This window comes from Natrix helvetica (assembly GCF_964273705.1).
Source record: "Natrix helvetica genome assembly, chromosome: 7".
NCBI lineage: Eukaryota > Metazoa > Chordata > Lepidosauria > Squamata > Natricidae > Natrix > Natrix helvetica.
Window position 1 is genome coordinate 3,805,392 of NC_138558.1, and position 22,202 is coordinate 3,827,593.

Here is a 22,202-nt window from a genome sequence, read left to right on the forward strand (position 1 = left end):
GAATTACACTAAAAGCTACCAGCAAAGAGACTTCTAGAAAACTTTCACGTAACACAGAAACAAAAGCCATTCGTCTGATTTTCATCCGTCACCTTTCCACATCCTTCACACGGAGCTCACCTGTAGGCCCCTCCCCATCGACTGCCCCTTCTGGTCCACCCACCTCACTGAGCCACTCCAACGCCCTGTGGAGCTGAAGGCCCAAACCTTACGCAGGAGGTGAGGCTCAGCCTTCCATCATCCAGCAGCTACAGGTGGCCCTCAATCTGTGACCATAATTGAGCCCAGCATTTATGTTGTTAAGCAAAACATGTCAGGGAATTTTGCCTCCTTTGATGACCTTTCCTGCCACAGAGGTTAAGTAAATCACTGCAGTTGTTAAGTAAGTAGCACAGTTGTTAACCTGGCATCCCCATTGGCATCGCTGGTCAGAAGGTCGCAAAAGGAGATCACGTGGCACTGGAACCGTCGTAAATATGAGTCAGTTGCCAAGTGTCCGAATTTTGATGATGTGATCCTGGGGATGTTGCAACGAAATTGCTCCTGTGGTTTTTTTCAATGCCGTTGTAACTTTCAACGGGCCCTAAAGGAGCTGTTGTAAGTCGAGCACTATCTGTAGTAGAGAACAAAGAGTAAGTCGTAGCTGCTTCCTGCATCATCAGGCCTTTTGACTTCTTCCATGTGTCTCCGGATCTCACCAGGCGCAGGTCAATCAGAACCCCCGGTGGATTGTGGGCACTGGAAAGCAGTGGAAGCATCTGTCAGGTGCCAGCTCAAGACCGGCTCCTTCCCGGACGCTGGCCCACCCACAAGCAAGGTCAGGGCACAAACAGGCTCAGTTCTGGCTTTGTTTCAGGTGAAGAGGCTTGTTTCTGCTCTGAGCAGAACAAATGCACTTTCACCAGCTTCCCCGCATCAACAAATCCTGTCATTCTGCCTATACCAGGTGTGGCAATGTACAGCTCCCGACTGTTGCTCCCTGTCGGCTGGCTGGCCCCACCCCACGTAGTCACTCCTCGTGTGGCCTGAGAAGATAAGGATGATGGAATATGGACTTGCTCCATATTCCAGAGCAGGAGCAAAGCATCCCTGTACTTGCCTCTCATCTCACGGACGCTTCTTGGTGCTGTGCGTACCTCGGTCACTCAGGGAGATGCGGAACTTGATCTCCGCTCCAAGACACTGGCTAGGCCCGGCTGCGGCCAATGCTCCGCATCGCAATGGGCTCCGGGAGGAGGAGGCGACGCCGTCTCCCTCATTATAAGGCGCACTAAATTTAAGTATGCTGCGCAAGGCGCTGAGAGAGCAACGAGCAGGCCGTGGAGGCAGCAATGGCGTTGAGTTGGCCACACCCACCCAGGTTTTGTGGCTCCCAGAGTTTTCTTTTCTGTGGGAAATGGGTCCAGATGGTTTAAGGTTGCCGACCCCTGGCCTTCACTATCAGCTGAATCCTCCATCTGATGAGATTCACCGTGAAACCCTCTCTGGTTAGATAGGGCAAGATTGATTGACAATCCCCACTTCACCTCTTGAACACTAGCCCAGACTGAGGGGCCCCTTTCTCTCTCTCTCTTTTCATTTTTAAAGACTGCAGTCTGGGTAATAAGTGCTTCTTGGCAGCCTCTCGACAAGTCATCCCAGATCTTCTGGGAGACCAGCCACGCAGTAATGTAGCCTAATGAATAGGGGTGGTTCTTCCGAGCCTCACGTAGTCGGGGGAATGAATTATACGGCACGAGCCACACTGTCCTGGGCATCTCAGTTGGTCTGGCTGAGGTTTAAGTTATAAGAATTACTTAGGCAGATGCGTTTGGCCCGCTGCCCTCCACCAATGGCCTCATCCAGAGGCTTTTGCCATGCAGGTAATCAATAAAGGAGAATATTTGTAGCTCGGGGTCGGAATCAGGGGTCCTTGGTGCCCTCTGTGCCTGCTTGTTTTCTTGCAGACATTTCATTACCAAACTAGGTAACATTATCAGTGCTAGTGAAGAGTCTGGTGGGGAGTGTGGAGTCAGTGACAGCAAACTGCACTCCTTATTAGCATGACGATGTTACCTAGTTTGGGTAATGCAGGGGTGTCCAAACTTGGCAACTTTAAGACTTGTGGACTTCAACTCCCAGAATTCCCCAGCCAGAGCTGGCTGGGGAATTCTGGGAGTTGAAGTCCACAAGTCTTAAAGTTGCCAAGTTTGGACACCCCTGGGGTAATGAAACATCTGCCAGAAAACAAGCAAGCTCAGAGAGCACCAAGGATCCCTCATACGACACTTCATTCAGTTACAATGGCACTGAAAAAAAGTGACTTACGATTGTTTTTCACACTCACAGCCATTGTGGCATTCCCCTGATCACATTATCAAAATTCAGACATTTGGCAACTGGCATGTATTTATGACGGTTGCAGTAACCCAGGGTCAAATGATCACTTTTGCAAGCACGTCTTACAAGCAAAGTCAATGGGGAAGCCAGATTCGCTTAACGACCGTTAGCAACTTAACAACTGCAGTGATTCACTTAGCAACTGTGGCGAGAAAAGTCGTAAAATGGGATAAGTTCGCTTAAATCTTTCACTTAGAAACAGAAATGTTGAGCTCGATTGTGGTCATTAAATCAAGGAGTCCCTGTACAGAATCGACCCCTTTAAAGGAAAGATCAAAATTATCCAGATATCCTAGATGGGGAAAGAGAATTAGGAGGGACAAGATCCTGTAGCCCTTTGCCCAATCCTGGTCTTCTGTCGTTATTGGAGTCAAGCCTTGCCTTTGTGCAGCAGATACCTTTGGTAAGATCTAACCCCCTTCTGCAAATTGGTCTGGAGACCCCAAGCAAGAGCTTGACTCTGGATGTGGCTGCTAGATTGACAGTGGACTCCACCTTCCCTCCCCTGCTCCCCACTCGCAAATCTTTTTTGTTCATCATATCCATGTATTTTCTTAGTTTTCTTTTTCCTTGTTTATTTCATGCTTCCATTATTTCACTTTCGCTTTGTTCCAACTTCCTTTTTCTTTGTTTTTTATGTTTGTAAGTTGCTTAGAGTAGGCCGATGGTGAGAGATAAGATGACAAATAAATATAAGAACAACTCGATAGGTAGACGAAAATGCCAAATCCAGTCTGAACATCTGGCTGACCGTGAGACAAACCATAATAATAAAACCTCTAACACCATCAAACATACAGATCTACCTATCCCGGGTCCTTGGTAAAGACTCGATAGGTGGACGAAAATGCCAAAGACAGGCTGAACATCTGGCTGACTGTGTGATCATCAACAACAAGAACAATAACGATACACAAACATTACCTTAACAGCTCTTAGGTCCTTGTTTAGGATTTGAACTGTTAAGTTTTTACCAGTCCCAAGACTGTGACTCAAATAGAAGATTAAATAATAACAACAATATCAATAAGATTAAATAATAACAACTGCATAGGTAGACAAAAATATCAAACCCAATCTGAACATCTGGCTGACTCTGCAATGATTAATCTTAATCATCATCATCATCATCTACAGATGTTACCTCAACACTCTTAGGTCCTAGTTTAGGACTTGAACTGTTAAGTTTGTACCACTCCCAAACTGTGAATCGAACTGAAGATTAAATAATAATAATAACAGCAACAATATCAATCAGATTAAATAATAGTTACAAGTTCATAGACAGACAAAAATGTCAAACCCAGTCTGAACATCTGGCAGACAACGATAAATGATAATGATAATCATCATCATCAGATATTACCTCAACAGCTCTTAGGTCCTAGTTTAGGACTTGAAATGTTAAGTTTGTACCAGTCTCAGGCTGTGAATCCAATTCAAGGTTAAATAATAATAACAACAATATTACCAGGTCCTTGAAATGACTCAATAGTTAAACAATGTGAAATCCAGTCTGAACATCTGGCTGACTACAATTACTACTAATAATAATAATACTAATACTAATAAAATAATAATAAAAATAATAAAATAATGCTAATGCTACCATGTTTCCCCGAAAATAAGACAGAGTCTTATTTTCTTTGACCCCCAAAATAAGGACTTGGCCTTATTTTTGGGAGGTCTTATTATTTTTGACATGCAGGAGGCGGCGAGTGTGGGGGTCACTTCATGGTTACTGCTGTGTTGCAATATTTTCATATTGGGCTTATTATCCGGAGAGGTCTTATTTTTGGGAAAACAGGGTAAGACCACTATAATAATAATAATAACAATAACAACAATAATATAACCTATATCAATCTGTATCAAACATTAGCACCAGTCAATGGTATTTGTGACACATCTTTAAATGTTCACTTGACTTTCATGTTTAATGAATAAAAGAAATAATAATAATAATAATAATAATAATAATAATAATAAAAAAATATTTTTTAAGAAGGTACTTGGTTGATATACCGAGGACGCTGGCAGAAAGACATATCAACCATCAGCGCCAGTCAGTGGTATTTATGATGCATTTTTGAATGTTCATTTGACTGAGTTTCATGTTTAATGAATAAAGTATATAATAATAATAACAATAAGAATAACACTAACAATACTAAAAATAATAACAACAGCAATAATAATAATGCATTCCCCCCCTCCTACCCTGAGCTGAGCTGAGTGGGCCTTGTGGAGCATCTGAAGGAGGCAAAACCAGCCAGTTCCAAAAGCAGGGCGCAAATTGCGGCTTTGGGACCCCGCACCCCAAAAAGAAGGGGGGGAATGGAGGCTGGGGGGGAAGCAGCCCCTCCCCCGGGAGGGAAGGAGGAATGGGAGGGGGGGTTGGCAACCCCAAGCCTCACTCACTCGCCCCGCGCCCCTCCCCCACCCCAGGCCGCCCCCTCCTCACCCACCGGAAGCGCCCCCCGCAGTGCTGGCACTGGTCGCCCACCCAGCCGGGCTGGCACTCGCACTGGCCGGTGGTGGGCTGGCAGCGTCCTCCGTTGGCGCAGGGCTTCTCGCACGCCTTGCCATCCGCCGAGGCCGATTCCGCGCTCCGCGCCGCCAGCAGCGGCACCAACAGCAGCAGCAGCCGCCACGGCCGGGCCGGCAGACCCTCCAGCAGGCCCGACGACGACCCCCGACGACGACGCTCCATGGCCGGAGCCCGGCCCCGAGGGCGCGGAGGACACGGCCGGGGATGCTCTTCGGACAAAGACGGCGAGGAGGAGGAGGAGCGGTCGCCTTTTTTTGCTCCCCTCACGGATGAACCTCCGCCTTCACTCGCCGGACCCTCCTGAGGAAGAAGCGGCCCGGAGCCGCCGCGCCGCCATCACGCACGCGCGTCCCCTCCCGATGACGTCACCGCGGCCCTGGACAAGCGCCCAAGAGCGAGCGGGCGAGCGAGCGTCCGTCGGTCGCGTCGGCGGGAGGGATAGAGCGGCGCCGGCCGCTCTGACCGCGCCAGAAAGGTCATGGAGAGGAAGGAGGAGGAGGAGGAGGAGTGTCCGTCTCCTGGCAACGGGCTAAGCGGGGAAATGGGGGCGTGGCCCCTCCACTCCTCTGGCTTGGCCGACCAGCAGGTGGAAATCCAACTGGTGGAGTCAGGAACATGAACAGATTAACAGAGTTGGGAGGGTCCTTGCAGGTCATCTAGTACAACCCCCTGCCCAAGCAGAAGACCCTACATCTGCCTCTACCTAGGATCGAACTCACAACCTCCTGAAGTTTCAAGCATTCCAAGAATACAGTTATTCCTCGACTGAGGACCACAATTCAGCCCGACATTTATGTTGCAAAGTCAAACATTTGTTAAGTGGGTTTTGCTCCCACTTTATAACTTTCCTTGCCAGGGAATCACTGCGGTTGTGAAGGGAGTTGAACGGTCGTTAAGTGAATCAGGCTTCCCCATGGACTTAGCTTGTCCGAAGGTCACAAAAGGGGATCACATGTGCCCCGCGCCTTCAAGGACTCTGTGATGGTCATAAATATGAGCCAGCTGCCAAGCATCCAAATTTTGATCCCGTAAACCAGATGCTGCAAAGGTCATTAAGTGTGAAAAACTTTTTTTCAATGCCATTGTAACTTTGAACGGCCACTAATGACTGTTGCAAGTCGAGGACTACCTGTACTAATGCCTCAGTTTCAACTCTACAGCTCTCAGCAACATGGCTGCCTTTGTGACTGTTTAGTAAACAGTAACAGAGTTGGAAGGGATCTTGGAGGTCTTCTAGTCCAACCCCTGCTCCCGCAGGAGACCTGTACTAGGGATTCGAACCGCCAAACTGCCGACCTTTCTGATCGAGAAGCTCAGTGTCTTAACGGGGGCACCCCTGGTCGTGTGACCATGTTGTACGCCAGTTTTACCCAAGCCTATCAGTTACTTCTGGTTTTTAGCAAAACCGGCACCATTGACAAACCTGCATTTGTTTAACGACTGTGGCATTCACTTAACAACTGTCATAAAAAGGTTGTAAAACTGAGAACAGTTACAACACATGACCATAATGGGTAGACTCCATTATGGTCGTGTGTTAAGGACTCCCTATAGCACAATGAACCATTGTGCCAGAACTCTTATTATTATAAAGTATAATAAGGGGATAAGATGTCCTGTAGCCAATCAAGGGAGGGCATTGAGAATCTTTTCCTTGCCCTTTCCTTTCTAGGTGGCCTAAATTGGTGCTTACAGAATTTTAATTATAACTCTTTTTTCAAGGCAATCCCCTTCCTTGCTCCATAGCATTGAGCCATGTCAAATCACAGATGATTGAGGCATCAATCTTCTATAAAATGCCAAGAGGGACACGGGATACAAATGAGTCTACAACGGAAGATTATTACGCAGAGTTTGTGTAAAACGTAGTGACATTCAGATACAAAACTTAGTAGCTAGACCAATAGCCCTTAGACTTATATACCGCTTCACAGTGCTTTTACAGCCCCCTCTAAGCAGTTTACAGAGTCAGCCTCTTGCCCCCAATAATCATTTTACTCACCTCAGAAGGATGGAAGGCTGAGTCAACCTTGAGTTGGTCAGGATCGAACTGCTGGCAGTCGGCAGAGTTAGCATGCAATACTGCATTCTAAACACTCAGCCACCAGGATGGAAAATGAGAAAGGGAATTAAGAGAGAAAGGAAGGAAGGAAGGAAGGAAGGAAGGAAGGAAGGAGGGAGGGAGGGAAGAAGGACAGGAAGGAATAGCAAAATCACTTATATACTGCTTCACAGTGCTTCACAGCCCTCTCTAAGCAGTTTACAGAGTCAGTATCTTGCCTCCAACGATCTGGGTCCTTGTTTTACCAACCCTGGAAGGCTGAGTCCACCTTGAGTAGAATCACTTACTAGAAGCAATCAAGGAAACAGTCTCTACCTTGGCAACTTTAAGCCATTATGCTGACTCCAGGAATTGGAGCACAGCTGGCTGGGGAATTCTGAGGGTGGAATTCAACCCATTTTAAAATTGTTCCAATGGAGAAACAGTGTTATAGAATGCCTGTAGTGCCGTATTTTTTGGAGTATAAGACACACCTTCCCCCCCCCCATAAAAACATGTGGAAATATTGGTGCTTCGTACACCGAATACAGCCATTTTTTGGCCTCCCGAAGCCCCAGCCCTGCATCCCATTTTTGCGAAAAACAGGACGTTTTTTGTGTGTGCAACCAGAGATCAAGCAGCATCTGTCAGGGATCTTTTAATTGAATGATTGCACTCAACAGGGGGCTGAATTTGATGGCCTAAATGGCTTGTATTCCATTGGTAGAGAAAGACAAATGGTACCCCTGCGGTGCGCTACAAGCGAAGCTAAATTATTTATTCCATGTTCTTGTATTTCCCAATCCTGTTTGCAGCAGTTTGTGTTGGACTCTGGTGTTCGGACCTAGGCTTCCCCAGAGTCCTCGTTAAACCCCTTTTATTTAATTGACAGTGAATTCCTTTCCAGCAAAGTCTTTCCTCTCCCACAGTCTTTCAAGATAGTCCACAATTACCAACCTTTATCAGGCTTGGAGAGCGGCCAGACCGATATCTTTCAGGCGCTGCAATGCTTGGGAAGAATGCAGGAATGAACTAATTGCCTCCTGCAAGCTCCACTCCCCTTGCGCTCCTCTTTTATTTCTTCTGGAAGGGGCCATTCATCATCCACCTGTGCCTTTACTCTCAAGTTGGCCCCTGTTCCTTAGCTCTTCCCTTCGTCTGGCAGCTCTGCGCATGCGCACACTGGGAACAGGCTCCAGCTGTTCTTCTGCCCCACTGATATCTGACTCTGAAGGCAGCTGATAACTGTCGGACGGCCCTGGCCCCCTCTCTGCCTCTGACACAGAGCCCTCATCAGAGCCTTCCCCAGACTCCAGGACTGGCCCATCTTCCTCCCCAAGTCCGAATCTGCTGCCAGCTTGTGGCAGGCCACAACACCTGGAAGATCTGTTCTCCTGGGCCATTACTAAGATAATGACCACTTGATACAGGTAATCCTTGGCTTACAAGAAGAACTGGAACCAGACTTTTTTTGTTGCTAAACAAGGCGATGGTTAAGCACTCGATATTACAATCTTTTTGCCCAGGTTCTTAAGCAAATTGCTACAGTTGTTAAGTGAATCAGACAGTCACTTTAGGAAAACTGGCTTCCTCCAGCCGTGGGGAATAATCGGATGATGTCTACGCATCTCAAAGTTGAGTAAACCATCAGCAAATTCTCAGCCTTGGCATCTTTATTTTCAACTCCCAGAATTCTTTGCTGCCTGGGGAATTCTGGGAATTGAAAATAAAGGATAAAGAGGAATCGGTGTACTTCAAGACATGGGGAAGTTTTTATGAAAGGCTAGAGAAAGACATACAGAAAAGAAAGTAAGGGGGAGATGTGGAACCCAGACGATACGCCATTAAGTAGAAAAGGGGGGGGAGAGGGGGGGAAATAGGGAAGAAAATAATAATATATAAGTATATGTTCAAAAGTAAGATACAAAGGGGGGGAACACAATCAGGATAGATTTGAGAAGGAAAGAGAATAAGAAATGATATTCAACTATTTTTGGGTCTGCAGAAATGCCACCCCAAGAAAATAAAAATTAAGAGCTGGAAGAGACACCTACAACAATAGAAAGAAGAAAGGAGGAGAGGAGGAGAGGAGAGGAAGAGGAGGGGAGGGGAGGAAGATGGAAGGGAGAAGGAGAGAGGGCAGGAAGGGGAAGAGGAAGAGAGGAGTAGGAGAGAGAAAAGGGAAGAAGGAAGGAAAAGGAGAGAGGAAGGAAGAAAGTAGAGAAGGGAGGGAGGGAGAAAAGAAAGAGAAGAAAAAGTGGTATCAAAACAGGTGAGGAATGGTAAACAAAGCAACCCAAATGGTAGGTTATAACCCTGTAAATGGAATGATAAACGTATAAGAATGAACAATGTAAAAAAGAATAATCATTATGTGAATGTATACCTAGAATTGCATATAGAGAACAAAAAAAAAAAACTTTTCCAGAAAATAAAAAGGAATCTAGGATGCCATTTATCTGGCTCTGGAGATTGTAAATTTAGAGTAAACTTATATTCTTCCTCCTGTTTTGCCCACTTTGGACTCGGGGAAGTATTCCCACATCCTTTCTTTCCACTCCCAAGATACAAAACCAATAATAATGGAAATGTGGATCTCGGTCGTTATGGGTGCCACCACCACATTATTTTGAACCGACGGAAGCTTCCGGATGTTCTTCAAGGGCAGCCCCACGCTGAGCGCATTGCGGTCATCCACGGCCTCCAAATCCTGCTAGTAGGAACATGCAAACCTTCACCTCCACGGGAGTTTCAGGTCCTCTGTCCTGCAGCTGGTAATACCCGAACTTAGGTCACCTTGTGGAGCAATCAAGCTTGCCCTCAAACCATGCACAAATTGGACAAAGTACATTTTATGCGGTCTGCAGATGTGCAGAAAGATTAACTCGGCTTAAGGAAGGCAGGGCTTGGTGACGGAGAGAGAGTGGGAGGGAGGGAGGGAGAAAGAAAATCTCTCACAAGGTTGATTTTATTTTCCACCCTTAGTTCCAGAAGCTGACCTCGCTAAGATGACATTGTAAATTACAAGTGTTGGAAGAAATGTCCTTCTGGGTTCAGTTCCAAGTGGGAAGACAGACACTGTAAACATGGAGACTGCTTGGAAAGATGGTTTTAATGGTGGACAGGATCACATGGTTTGAGGCAGGAGTGAAATCTAGTAGGTTCTGACAGATTCTGGAGAACCGGTAGCGGAAATGTTGAGTAGTTCGGAGAACTGGCAAATGCCACCTCTGGCTGGCCCCAGAGTGGGGAGGGAATGGGGATTTTGCAGTAACCTTCCCCTGCCACGCCCACCAAGCCACACTACACCCACCAAGCTACACCCACAGAACCGGTAGTAAAAAAAGTTGAATTTCACCTCTGGTTTCAGGTCCTGGGCAAAAAAGGGAAGAGATGCTGAGAGTGCCTGGGTTTTATGCCCTCTCTGGGCTTTTGAATTTGAGCTTGTATTCTGATTGTTGTCAGACTCCCTTGGGGCCATGCAGGGACAACTCTATAGGCTGTCCTGAGTCACAAGCTTGGTTGACTCTTGCTGGGTGATGATGTAATGAAAGGGTTTTGGGAAAGAGCCTGAAGTAAGCTCCTTGTCCCGACAAAAAACCCTTTTATTAATTGACTGTGAATTCTGCTCATTCGCATCCAGCAAAGTCTTTCGAGGGAGGATTTACAGTCACAGACCTTCTCTGGCTTGGAGAGCTGCCAGGCTGATATCTGCAGAACTTGGCAAGGAGCCTCGGAGAGTCACGAACCAATTAAGCGAACTAATTGTCTCCTGCAAACTCCACTCCCCTTTTGCTCCCCTTTTATTTCCTCTGGGAGGGGCCATTCATTGTCCACCTGTGGTCTTTCTCCCAAGTGGACCCCTGTTCTTTAGCTGTTCCCTTCGTCTGGCAATTCTGTGCATGCGCACACTGGGAACAGGCTCCAGCTGTTCTTCCGCCTTACTGATGTCTGACTCCGAAGGCAGCTGAGAACTGTCAGACGGCTCTGGCCCCCTCTCTGCCTCCGACACAGAGCCCTCATCAGAGCCTTCCCCAGACTCCAGGACCGGCCTATGTTCCTTCTGTAGGAAGTTAGCACTCCCTCCCTTTCCTAGAAAAATGAAATATCCTAGGAAATATTGAAAAGGCAGAATATTATATTTCCTTGGATGTGAATAGAGAGAAACGTGTTTTTGAAGACAGAGTAGCTCCCTGCAGCTTCCTGCCCCACCCACCCCTTTGTCAATGAGCCATTAAGCCTGAGCTAGTGTACTTTACATAATAAAGGAAGGATTAGCCTTCCAGAGAAACTCACCACATGGCATCTGGAAACTCAAACTTGGCCCCATGGGAGTCTGGCAACCAATCAGAATACACTTCTTACACAGGAACAGGAAACAGATAGGTGGGGCCGAACAGATTATAAAAAGCCCTGCAAGCCCTTCTTCAGTCTCTTCTCTTTCCTTCTCTTCTTCTCTCCAACATTGAAGCCTGTGATCCCCCTTTTCTGTTCAGGAACTTAAGCCACGTGGTCCTGTCCACCATTAAAACCATCTTTCCAAGCAGCCTCCATGTCTCCAGTGTCTTTTTCCCCCCACTTGGAGCTCAACCCAGAAGGACGTTTCTTCGAACACTCCCCAACCTCCTCACTCCCCGAATCTGCAGTCAGCTCTGCTGTTAGGCCACAACACGTAAGCCCCATTTTTTCAGTCCCACCGTTACTTTGAAAGGTCAATAAAGAACATTTGTAACTCAAGAACTGCTGTATTGCTTCCATCCTTTTCAGCCTACTGTTCCTACTTGTTTCTAAGAAGCAGCAGGATGAAACCTATGGAGATCTGCCATCCTTATAAAAACCAATTTATCAGGCCTTTCTTTTTTCCCCAGGAAAACTCATGCCGTCTTTCTGAAAAGAAGTTTGTGCATCTTTCCAGTTCATTCCTGACACTCTGAGGCTGGCGTGAATTCTCGGGCACCAGATCAGTTTTGGTCACCACGATGTCGAAAAGATGTGGAGACTCTAGAAAGAGTGCAGAGAAGAGCAACAAAGAGGATTAGGGGACTGGAGGCTAAAACATATGAAGAACGGTTGCAGGAACTGGGTGTGTCTAGTTTAATAGAAAGAAGGTCTAGGGGAGACATGATAGCAGTCTTCCAATATCTCAGGGGTTGCCACAAAGAAGAGGGAGTCAAACTATTCTCCAAGGCACCTGAAGGCAGGACAAGAAGCAACGGATGGAAAAAACTAATGAGGGATTTCCTAAAGTGAGGACAATTAACAAGTGGAACAGCGTGCCACCAGAACCTATGGGTGCTGCATCACTGGAGGTTTTTAAGAAGAGATTGGCCCACCATTTGTCTGGAATGGTACAAGGTCTCCTGCTTGAGCAGGGGGTTGGACTAGAAGACCTCCAAGGTCCCTTCCAACTCTTGTCATTCTGTTATTAAGCCAGGCTGGGCAGCTCACAAAGAGGCCGTTTTCCAAATGGTGTTTGAGACAGAAGGTTGTTAACATGTTCAGTTTGCTTTGTCATAGGCCGTCCTTGAGAGCAGCAGCTCAGATGTCGTTGGCAGGCTTTAGAGAGCGCACTGTTTCACAGTGGCTTAGCCTGTTGTGTGAACCAGGCAATTATGACCGACTGGAGAGATGACTGTGGATAAGGAAGGCATGGCTCAGCACAAATGGGCAATCCTCTTTTTTTTGGGGAGGGTGGTACTTTGAAAAACAGCAGGGTATCTGGCTGTGACCATATCCGTTGAAAGAGGGAGGAGGAGGGCAACGGTTTTAACCTTTTGGGAGTAGTCTGAGGGTGTAATGACAAAATGATTCCCTTTCTTAAAATTTCAATCTCCTGTTTTGTCCTCATTTCTGGAGATAAAAATAAAAAGCAAAACATCACAAGGCAAAACACTGGTGATTTGGTGTTCAAATCCGGCAGCTGCCAGGACCTCAAAAGAGGGGAGGGAAAAGGAGGGGTGGGAAACCAGCGGCTACGCATAGGTTGCCCACAGCTGGTGTATAAGAAACCAAGAATTCTTCCAAATAGATCTCTTTATTGTTCCTCACTTACGGACGGAATCTTGCCAGATTCAAGGGTGCTAACACTACAATGAAGTGTATACTCTGGGAACTATTAAGGAGGAGGAGCCTTCAGCCTCTTTCTCCCACACCATCTATGAGAGCCAAGTTGTCTGTCTTTCTCCTTGGGAATGCAGTGCCTCCCTCCAGGGAATCCAGGCCACGTTCCACCACAGATGTTGAGAAATCAGGTTAATGGTTAAAATAAATTGGATTAAAGATGGCTTTGCAAGCCCAAGATTTGAGGGGTGAGATTCACTGCCTTCCTTTTACACTTTTGAGTCCTTTCTGCTTCATTTAGATTAGTGGTGTGTCCAACCTTGCCAACTTTAAGCCCTGTGGACTTCAATTCCCAGCATAGCTGGAGACGACTTCCGGCAGCCGAAGGAGACAGACGTCCGCGTCTGCCTTCTTGCTGCTCCGGTGGGCTCCCCCGAAGTCTAGGAAATAACCATTCTTAAACAGATCCCAAAGAAAGTAAGAGATAATAGAAGGAAATATTCCTTCTTAGCAAAAAAATTATATAATAATGGGGTCTGGTTTAGATGGCTATTTCCAGAAGGCATGCTGATTTTTTGGGAGGGCAGCAGAATTAGAATTAACACACCAGTGGAAGCAGAGGCTTTCGCTAAAAAACACAGTGCTCTTTTAGGTGAAATGGGGGATGTTACACAAGAAATAAAGGAGGGAGGGGCTGAGGCTCAGCCGGTGGATGGGAGAGAGGAAGCAACAGCTAGAAGACTCAGATCACAAAAGTGACTTGGAACACTATTGCAATTGTTGCTACAATGTACTTTTATGGAAGTGATACAAAACAAATGATTGAAACATACTGATGATTTTGTGTTAAATTTAAAACTGCTAATACTTAGGTAAATGTTGGGGCTTCTCCCCCCCCCCCCCCCCGATGTAGCTGTCAAAATGTTTTATAACCCTATAACCCTTTTTCCTTGAATTTTTTTTTAAAACCAATAAAAATTTGAATAACAAAAAAATTCCCAGCATAGCTGGCTGGGGACTTCTGGGAGTTGAAGTCCACATGTCTTCAAGTCACCAAGATTGGACATCCCTGATCCAGATGCTTCTGAAGGGGGCTTGAGCCTCTTTCTTGAAATATCGGAAGTGACATTTTCCCACTCCTGAACAAGGCATAAAACCGAGCCTTTTGTCATCTCCTGTTTCTTTAAACTGGGAGGCTTATATATCGCCGACCTCGAAAACACCTTTGAAGAAAAGCAAGCAAACCCAACAGTCGAACAAGGCTAATTCAAACAAAGGAAGTTAATTAGCAGATATTGCTTTTCCATAACTGAGAATGTGTTTCTTTGCAAGTCACCCGCCTTGTTCAGCTGTTATGAATGTTGTATTATAGATTATCGCTGGGCTTGTAGGTCGTACCTTAAAACAATCCATGCTTTGTCAGATCAAATAAAGGTCAAAAATGTAGAAGACTTTGAGCAAAGCACTTAAGGTTGGCGGTTTGCAGAAAGGAAGCAAGCTATAACTCACCAATTATGCACCTGGTTTGTAAGCCTTAACTCGCCAATTGTGCACCTCGCTTACAGGCTACATAACCCAACAATTTTGCACCTGGTTTGCAAGCTATAACCTGCACATTGTGCACCTGGTTTCCATGTAAACTGTGTCAGATGCCTCCCTTAATCATGTGGGATTAAAACATTGGATTAGAACAGTGTTTCTCAAACCTGGTGACTTTAAGTCCTGTGGACTTCAACTCCCAGAATTCCCCAGCCAGCTATGCTGGCTGGGGGATTCTGGGAGTTGAAGTCCACAGGACTTAAAGTCGCCAAGTTTGAGAAACACTGGATTAGAAGATTAACACTGGCCTTTATGTTAACTTGGAAGAAAGTAAAGTTAGTCAGAGAACACCCTATAGGTAGTCCTCAATTTACGACCACAATTGAGTCCCAAATTTCCATTGCTAAGTGAGAGATTTGTTAAGTGAATTTTGCCTCATTTGACGACCTTTTTTCCACAGTTGTTACGTGAATCACTGCAGTTGATAAGTTAGTGACATGGTTGTGAAGTGAACCTGGCTTTCCCATTGATTTTGATTACCAGGTCGCAAAAGGGGATCACATGAAGCCCGGGACACTATAAGCGTCACAAATATGAGCCAGTTGCCAAGCCCCTGAATTTTGATCCCGTGACCCCAAGGATGCTGCAACAGTTGTAAGGGTAAAAAAACGGCCGCGAGCCATTTTTCTCTGTGCCGATGTAAACTCAAATGGTCACTAAAGGAATCATTATAAACCGAGGCCTCCCCGTACATGACTGAAATGGCTCCATTCACTTCTGTTGAAAGAAAAATCCAGCCCCAGTTGCAAGTCGGGAATAAAATGGAGGCTGCTGAAGAAAAAATGGTTTAGGGGTGAGCAGAAACCAACAACAGCATGAGTTCTGGGAATGCTGACCAAATTGGTTTGATGAGCACATGGATTTTTATTGGATTTTGAGATGCTGCAGGGGATTGTGCAAAGCAGCTGAGCCTTGTGCCTTTTTCCATGGTGGTGGGTTAATCCTATTACATCTGGGAAGTCATGTATGTCCTGTCTGTTGTGGCCCGCCAGCGGCCAGCAGAGCAGATTCAGACAGTGAGGAGGTTGGGGAGGAACCTGGGCCAGTCCTGGAGTCTGGGGAAGGCTCTGACGAGGGCTCTGTGTCGGAGGCAGAGAGGGGGCCAGAGCCGTATGCCAATTATCAGCTGCCTTCAGAGTCAAACATCAGTGGGGCAGACGAACAGCTGGAGTCTGTTCCTATGTACGCATGTACAAAGGGCTAAAGAACAGGGGTCGACTTGGGAGTAAAGCCACAGGTGGACGATGAATGGCCCCTCCCATAGGGAATAAAAGAGGAGCGAAAGGGGAGTGGAGTTTGCAGGAGACAATGAGTTCCATTCATTCGGGTGAAGATCCGTTCCTGACTTCTTGCCAAGGAATTGCTGCTACAGCGTGGTGTTTTGAAGATATCGGCCTGGCAGCTCTCCAAGCCTGATAAGGGTCCGTAGTTGTGAAATCTCTTGAAAGACTGTTGGCCGGGACTTTGCTGGAGAGGAATTCACTTTAAAACTAAATAAAAGAGGTTTTATCAGGACGAGGAGTCGGTTTCATGCTTTGGGGAAGCCTAGCTCAGAACACTGTCCTTAGAATTTGGGTGGGTGATATCGATTTTAGGAGTCTTTGTTTTTCTACTTTTAATCCCCTTCCTGGGGGAAGCAGGCTGAAAACAAATTTTCGTTTGTGAAAATTTGGATTTCTTGGATTTCTTCACGGGCACAAAAATCTCCATCTCTGAAGACTTCGGGCATCTGCTGGAGGCCGTTGGGGCTGCTTTCCGCCTTTAAGAACACGTTTCTCCCTTTCTCCTTCGAAAGGGAAATATAATATTCTGCCTCTTTCAATATTCCCCAAAATATTTCATTCATTGGAGGGGGCGGCTTGCCACAGTCCTAAGTCGCTTTTCTCCGTGCCGTGGTCATTTCAGTCACTAAATGAGCCATTGTAAATCGAGGACCATCACTGAGGTGGCTCCATTCGCTTCCATTGATATGGTTTGCCATTTCTGGCCATATTTAGCCCTGAGAAGCAAAATAAAAAGGAATAATTTTATTCTCTTCAGAGTCCTGAAAGAAAAATGTCTCCAGTGAGGGAGCCAAAAAATGATAATAAAAATGAAGAAAGTGAGAATAAAATGACTAAAAGAGACCGTGAGGGATGCCTCAGACCTCACATAATTCCTTTTAAAAGCGTCGCCCGCTTTAAGGGTGTTTGGGAGGGTCTGACTCGGGTCAGAAGGGTCGTGCGAAGGCAGACATTACGAGTTCCCTCACACTTAGGGCCTTGGAGCGCCCCCTGCAGGCAGCAGCGCCATTGTCCCTCCGCCGGGCCTGCCCAGCGCTCAGATAGGCGGGGCGAGCCGTACCAACGGAACAGCAGCTGGAGGGAAGAAGAAGGGGAGAGAGGAGCGAAAAACACCGCCCCCGAAGGGCGGACCTATCTGCCTCTCACTTTTTTCCCCCTCGTTTGGCCGAAGGACACCCCCGCCGGCCCCAAGATGGTACGTCCCAAGAGCAGCTCTCTGCAGTGGTAAAATGAGTAAGAATAAGAGAGGCAGAAAGCGTTGCCTTGGCAACTGCAGAGCAGCCGGCCACGCTCCTTAGCGACCGCCCTGTCGGACGCAGAGGAAGCAGGCGGGCCTTAGCAACGCCTCTCTTTCCCCAAGCGGCGCCCTCCGTCATTGGAGACTCCCAGACCCATCCTCCCCTTTCCTCTCTATCCAAGACTACAGCTTCCAGGATTCCCAGCCAGCAGGAACTTTTCACACATTGGAGAGATGGAATTGGTTAAAACAGCCACTGAGGATAGTTGCAAAGAAGATGCCACGGAGCCGAGTGCGAAGTCTGGAGGAAGGGAGGAAAATGGACAGCTGCCTCTCAGGAATGATATATGACTCATATTTTGCAACCTGAAAGGTGGTTGGACTTCCGTTCCCAGAATTCCCCATCCAGCACGGGACTCCCAGGGGATTCTGGGAGTTGAAGTCCAGGCATCTTAATATGGCTGAGATGTTTTAAGCATCATCTGGTTTTAATCTCTCTTGCGGTTTATCTTTCTTGTTAATTTATCATTTAATTATTTGACTGTTTTATTTCTAATTTCTCTTGTGAGTCACCCAGAGTCACCTATACAAGATGGGCAGTTACATAACCCTATTTCTTTTCCACTTTTAAGTTACAGTTTTTCACATTTCTGACCGAGACATCAATCGTTTAATGCTATTTTAATGCCATTTTCTAAGATAAGTTTAAAGAAACTGGATATTCTCACACACATGCAAATATAAATGTAAATATAAAGTTATAGGAGCTTCATCACTGGAAGCTTTCAAGAAGAGACTGGACTGCCGTCTGTCACAAATGGTGTAGGGTCTTCTGCTTGGGCAGCGGAGTTGGACTAGATGACCTACAAGGTCCCTTCCAACTCTACCCTAAAGCTTAATCTGACGGGATGAGCCAGGTTCTATCAAGTTTTTCTCACGCTCCATTTTCTCCCTTTAAACAAAAGAATCAAACTTTGTAATTTTCTAGGGCTGCATCCCAATAAACCATTTAAGGCTTGAAAAATGATCATCACCCAGGATCTATTTCCAAGGGTGACCCAGAGGCCAGCTTTGCAATTTCTTGCCAGGGAAAGTGGGGGCAGAAAAACCACCTACAGTTTTCTGCTGGATAGAAATTGTTAGATAAAATTGGAAACAGCTGCATAAATCAAGCGTCTCCTGCAGTAGAAAACCCTGGAAATCACCTGGCTGAGCTCTGTCCCAGGATAGGAGGAAGCCCCAAACAGCCACATTCAGACGACATCTTGAGACATAAACTAGAATGCCTTTCTTTGAGGCTCGAATGTTATGCAGATCACAGCCTGATGCTTCAGAGTGTTTTGTAAACTCAGAAAACTGGGTTTTATTAATTACTTGTCGGTTGGATACCCGTGCTTGGCTACGGATCTCTGTGATTGGGCTTGATAAATTGAAAGTTAAAGCTTGAACATTAATGAGTAGTTATGATCGGCCTCTCCTCTCCCCTTCTCTCCCTCAGGTTGGCCCCATTGATCCTCTACTACCCCCTTCTCTCCCTCAGGCTTGCACCACATAGCCCTCTCCTGTGTTTTATCCCCTTCTCTCCCTTTCAGAAAGAATGTCTAAACTCCCAGCCCTTAGGCCAGATGAGTCACATTTGGCCACGCCCACATCCAAGTGGCAGTTGGAACAGAGTTCTTTTCAGGTGGGGAGGGGTAGTAGAACTCCTTAGCATCAGAGCGTGTTAATTACTGTATAAGAAACACTGATGATCTGATGGTCATTTCAAAAGAATCCTTTCTTAGCGAGCACATAGAAGCCAAGAGGAACATACGTGCCAAATTTCAAGTTTGTAGGCTTCATGGTTCTGGAGATTTTGTGATGTCATGTGTGAGTGGTATTTCGCTTTTATATATATATGTATGTATGTATGTATGTATGTATGTATGTATGTGTATATGCTGGTTTTGTTGTATTCGGGTCTTTTCCCGTGTAAGGTTGAGATTGTCTTTGCAACGTTTCGGCAGGATCACACCTGCCATCTTCAAGCTGTGGGCTTAAAAATGTTGCAAAGACAATCTCAACCTTACACGGGAAAAGACCCGAATACAACAAAACCAGCATACCTACACCCGTGAAAATCTACGAAAACAAATATATATATATATATATATATATATATATATATATATATATATATATATATATATATATATATATATATATATATATATATATATATATATATATATATATATATATATATATGTTGTATTTGTACTGATAAATAAATAAAGGGAGACTAGTATAGATCTATTTCGAGCTAATTAGCTCTCATCAGCTAGCCATACCCTTACTGGGATTTATTTATTTATCAGTACAAATACAACACAAATATAAAGGCAACATTAAAAATAAAAATATGGTTTTCTGCCTGCATGGTCTTCTGTGATGAAGCCGAAGGACAGAAAGAGGGAGTGTGACCTTCCTCCCATATTTAGGCATACCAGGGGTTGTAACACAAATATATATATATATATATATATATATATATATATATATATATATATATATATATATATATATATATATATATATATATATATATATATATATATATATATATATATATATATATATATATATGATAGATAGATAGATAGATAGATAGATAGATAGATAGATAGATAGATAGATAGATAGATAGATGATAGATAGATAGATAGATAGATAGATTAGCTAGGGTGCATTAGGGTGCTTTCCCCCTAAAAGAGAAGATGTAGTGAATGACTGTATCAAATGTTCATTAGCCATAACTGATATGTTGTGAAGAGCGAACCGATTTTATGAAATTTTAAAATTACAAAAGTTTAAAAACCTCTTTATTTGAGTTTTTGTATGACACTTGTAACTAGTATATACCATGGGATTGAATGCTGTAATTTGCATCATTTTTGCCAATTGTATAACTTACATTTTTTGAGATGATGTCATAACGGATGTGACATCATCGTGCTGTAATCAAGGATTCCCAGAGGACACGAATTATGACTTAGCACCATATTTGAGCGCAACAAGCTATGGCTTGTCCCCACCAAATTTGATCTAGCACCAAATGAACTAAATTTGAATTCAACTTCAACTGAATCCCTCTTAGGATGCAAATGAGCAGCTGTACCAATCCTTCCATCCCCCACCATCCAGTCAGAACTGAAGAAGCTTCTTGGATGAGAAGCGAAATGTCTTCAAAAAAAAACAAAAACAGAAAGACCCCAAGACACTGCAACCGTCATAAATGTGAGTCAGTGGCCAAGCATCTGAATTTTGATCATTGTGCCAAGGGGATGCCGCAACGTTCATTAAGTGTGAAAAGCGGTCCTAAGTCACTTTTTGCAGTGCCGTTGTAACTTTGAACCGTCACTAAGTGAACTGTCGTAAGTTGAGGACTAACTGGGAATCCAGTGACTATTCAGAAATAGAAAAATAAATTCTGTGCTCTCCATTGAGGCAAAATGCTGTGTATAAATTTGTGAATTAAGAAGATTTTAAATTGAATTGGAAAATTGTTTTCTCTCCTCTACCTTTCTGTGGACTGCGGAACATTTGAGGGAGAAATTTTTTAAAATTGTATTTTTACTTTACCATTTTTTACTCGGTTGTTTTTGTTTAACTCACCGAGGGCTTCTTTCTTTAAGCCACCTACGTCAGAGAGCAACGTAAACATTTTTGCTTCGACTCATCTCTTTTAAGCTGCAGGTTTGGTCTCGATTATTCTGGCCGGATCGCCCAAGTAGCGCCACTTTCTCTAGAAAAATGAAAATAAAACCCAGGCCTTGTTCAGCTCAGCCCCACAGCTCTCCTTCCGAATTCTCTTCTTCCCAAGGCAGAAGATTATCCTTGTAGCTGGGACAGCCTCCTCCAAAGGAATTGTTCTCCCAGAGACAACGCTGGGTGGAAAATAGAGAAAGGAAGGCAGAGAAATATGCTTCCCCGTGCAAAAAAACAGGACACTCAAAACAGAAGGTCAAGCAAAGCGATTATCTTCCAGAGCTGAGATAAGGGATAAAAACTGGCTGCCTTCTCCTCTTGAAATAAGAAATCGTAGATCATTTGTCCTCCGGCTTTTGGGAGATAATTTGTAGAGAAGGGCTGGGGAGACTTGGAAACGGGCCTCCGCGGGGTAGCAGGACGAGGCAGTGAAGGTGGGAAACGTTTTAGAGAATTTAAGGAAAATGAAAGCAGCTTCTTTGCTTCTGACCCCAATTGACGTAGTAAGTCAGGGACCACCTGTAAATGCCTTGTGTGTCTGATCAGACTTGCGAATAAGTGATTCTATTCTTTTCTGTCCTGTTCTGTTCTATTCAATTCTATTCTATATTCTGTTCTGTTCTATTCTACATTTCTATTCTATCCTATATTTCTATTCTATATTCTTTCTATGCTATGCTATTTTTTTCTATTCTATTTTCTATTCTATTCTATGCTATGCTATTCTATTCTATATTCTTTCTATGCTATGCTATGCTATTCTTTTCTATTTTCTATTCTATTCTATTTTATTTTCTATTCTATTTTATTTTCTATTCTATTCTATTCCCTATTCTATTCTAATCTATTCCCTATTCTATTCTAATCTATTTTCTTACTATGCTATGCTGTTCTATGCTATGGTATGCTATTCCTTATTCTATTCTATTCTATTCTATTCCCTATTCTATTCTAATCTATTCTGGTCTATATTTCTAGTCTATATTCTTTCTATGCTATGCTATGCTATTGTTTTCTATGTTATGCTATGCTATGCTATGCTATGCTATGCTAATTTTTTCTATTCTATTCCTTATTCTATTCTATTCCCTATTCTATTCCTTCTACTATTCTAGTCCCTATTCTATTTTATTCTATTGTATATTCTATTCAATTCTATTCTGTATTTTATTCTTTCCTATTTTCTATTCTATTCTACTCTGTTCTGAGAATTGAGGGGAATAAAACCACCCTCTTTGCTTAGTAACGGAAATTCTGATCCCAACTGAGGTCGTAATCAAGGACCACCTATAAATTGTTCTGTGG

The 22,202-nt window shown here is 44.6% G+C and overlaps 1 protein-coding gene across 2 annotated transcripts in view; it reads right to left on the minus strand.

The window, feature by feature from the left end:
- The window catches only part of ATRN (attractin), a 186,040-nt gene extending 180,711 nt beyond the window's left edge, over positions 1-5,329 (minus strand). For both annotated transcript variants that reach the window (XM_081960346.1, XM_081960347.1), the window contains exon 1: positions 4,848-5,329. In XM_081960346.1, coding sequence (XP_081816472.1) covers positions 4,848-5,092 — 245 coding nt within the window. In that variant the 5' untranslated portion in view covers positions 5,093-5,329. The remainder of the gene's footprint in view (positions 1-4,847) is intronic.
- Between the last annotated feature and the right edge of the window lie 16,873 nt (positions 5,330-22,202).